This window comes from Tachysurus vachellii, chromosome 12 (genome assembly GCF_030014155.1).
Source record: "Tachysurus vachellii isolate PV-2020 chromosome 12, HZAU_Pvac_v1, whole genome shotgun sequence".
NCBI lineage: Eukaryota > Metazoa > Chordata > Actinopteri > Siluriformes > Bagridae > Tachysurus > Tachysurus vachellii.
In genome coordinates this window covers 25,870,744-25,881,019 of record NC_083471.1, presented here as the reverse complement: position 1 = coordinate 25,881,019, position 10,276 = coordinate 25,870,744, and the positions used below count along the sequence as shown (strand labels likewise).

General features: G+C 42.1%; 1 protein-coding gene across 1 annotated transcript; it reads right to left on the bottom strand.

Moving 5' to 3' along the window:
• Window positions 1-799: 799 nt before the first annotated feature.
• On the bottom strand, window positions 800-9,460 carry npffr1l2 (neuropeptide FF receptor 1 like 2). Its single transcript, XM_060883349.1, has 3 exons — window positions 9,094-9,460; window positions 3,957-4,056; window positions 800-1,784 (listed from the first exon to the last, which is right to left on the bottom strand). Exons 1-3 carry the CDS (start codon window positions 9,434-9,436, stop codon window positions 800-802), a joined length of 1,428 nt encoding a protein of 475 aa, XP_060739332.1. The 5' UTR covers window positions 9,437-9,460.
• Between the last annotated feature and the right edge of the window lie 816 nt (window positions 9,461-10,276).

Here is a 10,276-nt window from a genome sequence, read left to right as displayed (position 1 = left end):
TGTAAAAAGCCCCATAGAGTTTGGCTTGCTGATTAAATAATATTAAATAACCGTGTTAGAATGAATCCTTAGATTGCATTAGCAATAAAAACACAACTAGCGAGCAAATGTTGCAAACTTACAGTATGTCTAGCTTACTTCGTTCTACATGCTGCTTTACACGTGATGGCAAATTTTCATCTTCAAGGTCAATATGTCTTTCTTCCATGGAAGGCAAAGGAGTGAATTCACTGCGATTGAATTGTTGGTGCTTGACCGCAGATGCAAATTAAGCTTGTCTATTTTTTTGTGTCGGTTTACATTCGTAATTCGTAATTCGTACATTCGGCTGAGTGTAATAACAATAAGTCGATATCTCAAGGCATTTTTATTCAGTACTTTAACATCAGTATGAAAATGTCTTGAACGTTTACTACTATATGTTTTTAAGTAAGAGTTTAATATTTGCAATAACGCTTGAGTGACGTACAAATCTAAAATATTACTCAGGTACAGTAACGATACAATTTCTTACGTCTTATCCACCCTTGATTGCGAAGCCTGTTTGGTTTTTGGTCTGTTGTTAAGCTTGATGTCTAAAACAATGTAAATTACAGGCTGAATACTAAAATCATATCCATTAAATGCCCCATGATAGACTCTTGGTTCTGCCGATGGGATTGATGCTCTATTGGTCCTCTATCTCCAGGTACTTTTGGTTTGCATCCCTGGATGCATCGTGGTAATGATGGTGCACAGTTTTAGGCTTTAGTTAAAAAATAATCTATAATTTTAATTTCCTGTTGCTTTATTCTAGTCTCTACTGGTCCCAGGCCTGACTCACAGTAATGCCAATGGGACTGATCTTCTCCAGGTCTTCCATTTGCAGTCCTTTTTGACTCGCAACCCCTTTTGTCTGAATGGCCATCTCGGATCTGGCATCGTCCATGCTAGCAGAACTACTGAGCCTGCAACCGCCCCTCTTATGCTCTTCATCCATGCCGTGTCTGCAGTTTTTTAAGTTCCCGTCTGTGTAAACCCTGTTTCTGGCTCCAAAGGCCAGAGTGTTTGAGTTCGCCACTGTTTCTCTCTGGCCTTCCCTGCCTGGTCTGTGAACCCTTCTGCTTCCTGTGGGCAGGATAAAACAGCAGCAGCATAACGAATGGGTCCTGCACACAGCTTGGAAGCCTCGCTTGAAGTTTTCGTTGTAGTAGCCATAGATGATGGGGTTGACGCTGGAATTTGAGAAAGCTAGCCAGTGTGCAAACGGGAACACGTAGCCAGAGAGGAGCTCGAGTTCCTCCTGCCCCAGACCTCCGTAATCCGTCAGGAGCATGAGGATCCATAAGGGTAGCCAGGAGACTGTAAAAAGGAGGGCTACCATAATCAACATTTTGATCACTTTGATCTTTTTGTGCGAGATCAACGGCCTGGCAGTGTTCTGACCCCCACCGCTTTCTGGCTGCTCGTTCACGGAAATGACAGATGTGGTGTAGAGCTTGATGCCGATGCGTCCGTACATAAGCGTGATTATGGTGAGTGGGATCAGGTAAATGTGGGCAAACAGGATTGTGGTGTAGACTTTCCTCATGTGGGGGTCACCCCAGTTCTCAAAGCAAGACAAGAGTGGGTATGTCTGGTTGTAGTTGTTGTGCACCATAAAGTGATCCTTGACATGCTCTACAGTCAACATCACTGCAGAAGGGCACATAATCACCAATGCCAGCACCCAAATCATTGCTATTGTCACCTTGGCAACCAGCAAGGTCAGTTTGGGCTGGAAAGGGTAGACGATGCAGCGAAACCTGAAGGGAATTAAAAGACACACTGATGATTAATTAGAACTGATGATGTTCTACAACATTCTAATGAATACAGACAAGTGTACCACATTCTTGTTTTCTATTGACTGTCAAGATTCTATTGACTGCAGCAATATTAAAGGAGCTGCAGGAATATCTGGAAAATACTGATCTCACTCTGATCTCACTCTGATCTCGCTCTTATCTCGCTCTGATCTCCTTCTGATCTCGCTCTGCATGTGAGAACAATCTTTCTAATTCTTCACACATGGCTGGAGTTACAAAAAAATATCCTTAGCTCAATTTCCAATCACATAAGCGATGTGGTAAAATGTGTTTGGGTCTGTTGAGGACATCTTATAAGAACAGAACAGGAACAGGACAGCTTATGACCCAAAGATCACCATATCCATGTCGAAGCATAGTGGTGGCATCATCATGCTATGCAGTTGCTGCTCTAGGTCTGAGGCGCTAGTCAAGATAGAGAGAAACGTATAGCTCAAAATACCATCAAGTACCAACCTGCAGGCCTCTTTTACCTGAAGATGAAGAAAGAAATTTTCCTTCCAGCACAATAAAGAACTAAAGCACAAGTCCAAGTTAATAAAGGATTGGCTTTAATGATTAATATTTCAGAATATTCCTTTTTCCCCTAAAACATTTCTACTTTCATTTTTTATTCAAATTTTCACAGGGGTGTATAAACATTTAAGATCCACTGTATGTTCCACTCCACTTTTCGTGTTAGGGGTCGCCACCCCATTTCTTTTCCTATCTACACCGTAATAAAAGAGATTTTACCCCCCTCCAATACTACGTACTTTGCTCCCCTTCCTCCTGGTCTCCTGCACACACAGTATATCTTACCTTCCTTCTCTCTATTATGTCCGGCAGCTCTCTAAGAGTCCCTATTCTCAGACCTATAATCCTCCCTTTCCACTTTATGTTCCACTTCTGTTTATTTCATTTTACATTTTATAAAACTTCATAATTGAGGGTTACGGGCCTTGCTTGGAGGCCCAGTGGTGGCAGTTTGGTGGACCTGTGATTCTAACTCATAACCTTTCAATCGATGGTCCACCACCTTACTATAGCTACTATACCACCACCAAACCCACTCCTCTGATTTCCCATATTCACTTTAATAAGCTCACTCACTCACTCACTCATTGTCTACCGCTTATCCCAACTACCTCGGGTCACCTCGGTTTCCTATCTCAGGCGTCATCGGGCATCAAGTCAGGATACACCCTGGTCGGAGTGCCAACCCATCGCAGGGCACACACACACACTCTCATTCACTCACACACTCACACACTAGGGACAATTTTCCAGAGATGCCAATAAACCTACCTTTGTCTTTGGACCAAGGAAGGAGGAAACCCCCGAGGCATGCAAACTCCACACATGCAAACTCCACACACACAAGGCGGAGGCGGGAATCGAACCCCCAACCCTGGAGGTGTGAGGCGAACGTGCTAACCACTAAGTCACCATGCCCCCACTTTAATAAGCTGTTTTTAATAATTAAATCCTCAAAAAGGAAACAAAAGGGAACCAGACAATTACAGACCTTGGATCATTTGACAGATAGCCTATGTATGGCCCTTACCCTTATGGATCCCCCTTGACTTACAGTAGGTCTAAATGTTTACGTAGACCTAAGTCAATTAAGATTAAGGAATGTGTGATCTGGGGGCACGGTGGCTTAGTGGTTAGCACGTTCGCCTCACACCTCCAGGGTTGGGGGTTCGATTCCCGCCTCCACCTTGTGTGTGTGGAGTTTGCATGTTCTCCCCGTGCCTCGGGGGTTTCCTCCGGGTACTCCGGTTTCCTCCCCCGGTCCAAAGACATGCATGGTAGGTTGATTGGCATCTCTGCAAAATTGTCCGTAGTGGGTGATTGCGTGAGTGAATGAGAGTGTGTGTGTGTGCCCTGTGATGGGTTGGCACTCCGTCCAGGGTGTATCCTGCCTTGATGCCCGATGACGCCTGAGATAGGCACAGGCTCCCCGTGACCCGAGGTAGTTCGGATAAGCGGTAGAAGATGAGTGAATGAATGTGTGATCTCAATTACATGCAAATATCATGATCGTAGCTCTTCTTTTGTCCTTCTTTTCAACCTTAATATTATTAAGTGTATTAACGTGTATGAAACGATCGTGTGAGAACAAACCTGTCCACAGCGATGGCAACTAGAGTGAAGACTGAGGCAGCGACGGACATTCCCTGCACTAATCCACTCAGCTTACACACCATGTTAGAGAAGGGCCAACCTGAGGAAGAAAGAATATCAATATATAAAACCTTTTTCCTAAGAAAACAGTATTTCAACAGACATATTCTGATTGTGACTGCGACGAAGCAGAAGGAAAGCACATGCTTCTTTACATGCAGACAGTGGAGACTGCAGTCTGATGTTCTTCCACTTGTCCTTTTATCACTCCTAATAAAGACACACAGCGGATGGAGACAAAACACTCAAAAATCACTTCTATGATTCACCATCTGTGGCTCGCTCTGCACCACGTCATCAATAATTTCCAGTCTCGTACCAAATGGAGTGATGTTTCTGCCCTGTGAGGAACAGACATGCTCGAGTTTGTTCAATATTACTTTATGGAACTTGGTGGTCAAAGAGAAGATTTTAAAACTTCATTTAAACACTTCAAATATTTTCTGCTGTGTTTAAAATATTTTGCCTCCATTAGATAAGTGTCTGCAAATTAGCTTTTTCTCTCAGGTCCTAGTTCTTGTCTCTCTCTCTCTCTCTCTCTCTCTCTCTCTCTCTCTCTCTCTCTCTCTTTCTTTCTATCTCGCTCTCTCTCTCTCTCTTTCAGTCTCTCTCTCTCTCTGTCTCTATCTCTCTTTCTCTCTCTCTCTTTCTTTCCATCTCTCTCTCTCTCTCTCTCTCTCTCTCTCTCTCTCTCTCTCTCTCTCTCTCTCTCTCTCTCTCTCTCTTTCAGTCTCTCTCTTTCTCTCTCTCTCTCCTTCTCTCTCTCTCCCTCTCTCTCTCTTTATCTCTCTTTCTCTCTCTCTCTATCTCGCTCTCTCTCTCTCACTCTCTCTCTCTGTCAGTCTCTCTCTTTGTCTCTCTCTCTCTCTCTATCTCTCTTTCTCTCTATCTCTCTCTCTCTCATTCTCTTTCTCATTCTCTCTCTCTTTCCTTCTCTCTCATTCTCTCTCTCTCTCCCTCTCTCTCTCTTTATCTCTCTTTCTCTCTCCTCTCTCTTTCAGTCTCTTTCTTTCTCTCTCTCTTTCTTTCTCTCTGTCTCTCTTTCAATCTCTCTCTCTCTCTCTCTCTCTCTCTCTCTCTCTTTCTTTCTATCTGTCTCTCTCTCCCTCTCTCTCTCTCTCTCTCTCTCTCTCTTCTTTCTTTCTCTCTATCTCTCTCTCCCTCTCTCTTTCTCCCTTTCTCTCTCTCTCTTTCTCTCTCTATCTCTCTCTCTCTCTCTCTTTCTCTCTCTCACTTTTTTTAAATTAATTAAGTCTTATAAAAGAAGCAAGAGAAGCTCTGACAAGACTTGAATGCTTATATCTACACGGTTCATTAAAAATTTTATATATCTTTTCCTGGACTAGCTGTGGGGACTGAAAAACAGCTGTCCTTGAGGAAATAATGACGCTAACAGATGTATGGAAGTAGTTTTTTTTCTGATATCTAAAGTAAGAACATATTTATCTCACTATGCCTGAAGTACTCATTAAATAGATTACATAAACACTTCCACAGAAATCCAATGTTCCACGAATTTATGTAGATGCCATAAATTAAACCTTATTAACGTCATCTTTCATCAAAAACCTTATATTAATGTCTGCTAGCATATTTAGGTAAAAATTACTTGAGCAATAATACATTAGCATACTTAAGTATTAGTTTATGTTCAGAGACCTTTATAAAATGTGGGGTCACCTTTACAATCTCTGTTTCGTTCGAAAAGGCTTGTTGAAATTTTGCTAGTAAGGTGTTAGCATTGAGGGGGCACGGTGGCTTAGTAGTTAGCACGCTCGCCTCACACCTCCAGGGTCGGGGTTCGATTCCCGCCTCCGCCTTGTGTGTGTGGAGTTTGCATGTTCTCCTCGTGCCTCGGGGGTTTCCTCCGGGTACTCCGGTTTCCTCCCCCAGTCCAAAGACATGCATGGTAGGTTGATTGGCATCTCTGGAAAATTGTCCGTAGTGTGTGATTGTGTGAGTGAATGAGTGTGAGTGTGAGTGTGTGTGTGCCCTGCGATGGGTTGGCACTCTGTCCAGGGTGTATCCTGCCTTGATGCCCCATGACGCCTGAGATAGGCACAGGCTCCCCGTGACACGAGGTAGTTCGGATAAACGGTAGAAGATGAATGAATGAGTGAGTGAGTGAGTGAGTGTTAGCATCGATTCTAGTAGCCACCATAATCAGCCAGGAAGCAAGTCAAACTCTACATAATGGTGAATAATAAAAAGAGTATTGACATTCTTTTTTGACACATTAGCTATACGTTCACCTTCAGGGAAATTGTGTAGTAGATGTTTTCCATCAACTAAAGTGAACCTACAGTAAAAGTAGAGTTTTTATCCTCTTAATCCTCTTTCTCCTAATTTTATACAGTATTTTATAACATGCTTTATTTCCTAATTCCTATAGGTGAATTCCAGTGAGAAGAACACCATCACCCAGAAAAACAAGATCCTTTGAAATAACAGCTGTTAGTTCATTATCAACTCGTTCACGATGTCACAGAACAATGATTAGTCCGAACCAGAATGTGACACGATCTTCTCTTTGTCCTCAAGTTTACACCATCATTTTCTTTCCATCATTTCTTTTGCACTTTAATTGCTTTATAAAGTTTATCACACAATACAGTGTTAGACAAATAACAGCTAACAAAACAGGAAACCAGACAAACAAACCGAACTGAAATTAAGACTGATATTGCACTAATTACTATCATCTGTATTAGTGGTGTGTCAGTGCTTATCAGGTTATTACCACCAAATTACTACAAAACGTGTTATTATGTGAGAAACCGTAATCTATTACAGATGAGGGTTATTTAGTAAAACAACAAAGATCACAATCTATATTCCAGATGACTGATGCTGGAGTAAGTACATTTTGTATTAAAACTTTGCAGTTCATTTACAGCATCTATGCAAATATATGCAATTTTTCCTTGATAATCCTTGATTTCCTATTCAACTCTTTTTAAGTCTAATCTCTTTGGCAAACTCTAAAGAATTTCCCTGTAATAGGTTTTTAAATCATACTAAAATTAATTTTAGTGAATGTTGGTCATCTACAAATTTGAATTTACATTTCTTCCTAATGTATAAATCATTTCATTAGGAAAAATACATTGGGACATATAATATCACGTAATGCCACCTTCCGCTGAAGCTTGGAACTGGTAATTTCCAACTTTCAACTAGGAAAAACAAAACAAAGTGCACTTCAGTTGTCAGGGCACTGATCAGGGAGTCGGTCATTTTAACGTCTGTTTCTCTCTCAATCACAAAATCCTTCCAGGCCACAAGTCTGACGTGACGTGACTTACGGCTAACTACGGTGACCCATACTCAGAATTTGTTCTCTGCGTTTAACCCATCCAAAGCGCACACACACAGCAGTGAACACACACACACACACCGTGAATACACACCCAGAGCAGTGGGTAGCCATTTATGCTGCGGCACCCGGGGAGCAGTTGGGGGAGGTCGGTGCCTTGCTCAAGGGCACCTCAGTCGAGACTCGAACCCACAACCTTAGGGTTAGGAGTCAAACTCTCTAACCGTTAGGCCACGACTTCCCCTACGACGTCCCCTGTATCTTATCGTCTTAATCACGAATAGCGTAGAAGCATGAAACATCTTTGAAATGGCGACGTTTCAGAAATTGCGATAAGGCACACAGATAAAAAATGCTGTTTAAAAGAAGTCATGCTGTTCATGCAGTTTATTTAAAAAATTCAATGAACAAAAAAATAGTAGGTAACAAGATCAAAATATTTATTTTTACGTTAATAGTCTATAAAAAAAAATAGTTTAATTACATCACAGTTATTAAAAATTTGTAATAGCATTAATCTTTACTCATTCTCGTTACTCACAGGCTGTTAATTGTTTTTATTTTGGGTTAATCAGTGGTGTGTCTGAGCATTGGAGACGAAGCGTACGATAATCTTTCGGCTTTTTGTCCGTTCGCTCGCAGCGATCGCTGAAGCGCTTTGCCCTTGAATCGGTTTGATGAGTGGCGCTGTGTAGGATAATAGTGTTGAAATTATTCACACGCTTGTCACACAGCAGGAACCGACACCTGCAGTTTGCTGTTTCACTCAGCCACACATCCTCTTACACAATTTCTCACTTTATAATTTGGCATATTTAGCGAGTTCCCTGTGAGTCAACACATTTTTTCTAGAAAGCATGCTAAAAATATCCCGAAGGAAAAAAAGTTTCCTTTATAACAGGTGCAGCGAGTCTCGATTTTAATTTAGTGTAATTTTTCTATTGTGAAATCAGTCGTTTGTTCTTACAGCCTACATTTTAAACAAAAGCTAGCTAGCTTCAACGTATTTCTGTAACAATCCAAAGTTTAATTTCAAAGCTGTTGAATTCTTGATAAGGGGGCACAGTGGCTTAGTGTTTAGCACGTTCGCCTCACACCTCCAGGGTTGGGGGTTCGATTCCCGCCTCCGCCTTGTGTGTGTGGAGTTTGCATGTTCTCCCCGTGCCTCGGGGGTTTCCTCCGGGTACTCCGGTTTCCTCCCCCGGTCCAAAGACATGCATGGTAGGTTGATTGGCGTGTGTGTGTGCCCTGCGATGGGTTGGCACTCCTCCAGGGTGTATCCTGCCTTAATGCCCAATGACACCTGAGATAGTTCAGATAAGCGGTAGAAGATGAATGAATGAATGAATGAATTCTTGATTCTATTAGCATTCTAATACCTTATTGTATGTATAGCCATGGACTTAAAGAAAAAACATTTCTGTAACATGTATTGAAGGAGTCTCTAGTTACAGAGGTAAAGGTAAGAGAACGATTGTCTTTTTTTTGGATACTGTTTCTCAAGTGATGACAGGAACCATCATATATACATCATATATAACCACGAATATACAAAACAGTGTCTGTTCTTTACGATATAAATAAATATTAATCTTATAAAATAGTTACTGTGGTATAAGAGGAATAAAACACTTCAGAAAATGAAGTGTGGATACAGATACATCACCCTGGTACGTTGTAACCCAGTGGGTTTTTGGGTTTTCTTAGGTAAAGGTAAGTTTGCTGGCAAGATCATGTTTGGGATTATTAGCAGAATATTACCTGTGATTAGATTATCCACCAGTGTAGTCGGGATGCAGAAGACCCCCACCAGCAGGTCGCTCACCGCCAGATTAAAGATGAACAGGTTGGTGACTGTTCTCATGCGCCGGTTCTCCAACACGATGAGGCACACCAGGCCATTTCCGACCATGCAGAGCAGGAAGATGAACAAGTAGGCTATGGTCAAGCTGGCTGCCACAGGCAGAGAGTGCTGGTAGTATGGGTAGTAGGTCACGCTGGTGAGGTTGGTGGTGTTGCTGGTGGAGGTGTTTAAAAGACTTGAATTCATATAGAGATCTGACTGGTCTGATACCATCTCGGGCTCTGTGAATGCCAAAGGCATGCTGTCCCAGATATCCAGAGAATTCATCACTGTGATGTGTGATGTGTACCAGACAAGACCTGAAATCACACACACAGAGCGCATTCAATAAAAATATATATATATAACTGCACCAATGCTATTAAGAAATGCATATCACACATGCTTTGGTGTGGAAATTTGTCCAGACTGAAGTGGAGACAGACAGTGTTCTCTAAAGAACTCCTGCCCTTGATGTGCTCATGTTGTAGGGAACTTCACAGCTTTCCAATAAGAATGAATCAGCATGTCTGTGCTTCTAGAAGACATTTGACTGAATTCAGCAAAATTTAGGATCCTTTGAAGATCGCTAATTTAAACCTCAAAGGCAGGGCTGCATGTTTTTGGGGTTGTTTAGTACAAAGCAACATCCTCTTTGATGAACAGCCTCCAAACCCAAATACACCCCGTCGTCCCCAGTCATACCCCGCAAATTGCATTTTCACAGAATCCTCTATACCTCTTATAGCTAGAAATAGGCATGGTAATGAGTTTAGCTTGTTATGCAACTCATAAACAAACTCACTTTTTACTTAAAGGTGCGGTGTACGATGTTTGAAAAATGCTTCTGAAAACTGAGTCGGGCCGACAAACAAAACAAACGTGTAGCCAATGAGCAGAAAGGGGCGTGTCTTGTCAATATGCGGCGGAGAGAGTGTTCAGTGCGCGTGTGTGACGTTAGCAGAAAGCGATTGAAACACTGACATGGCGGATACCTGCCTTTACCTCTGCCTCGGGTTCTAGGTGTCGAACGTCGTCTTTGGCGTGAAACGGAGCTAAACCTTTCACGCTACAACACACAGTACTACAAAAACACATTTG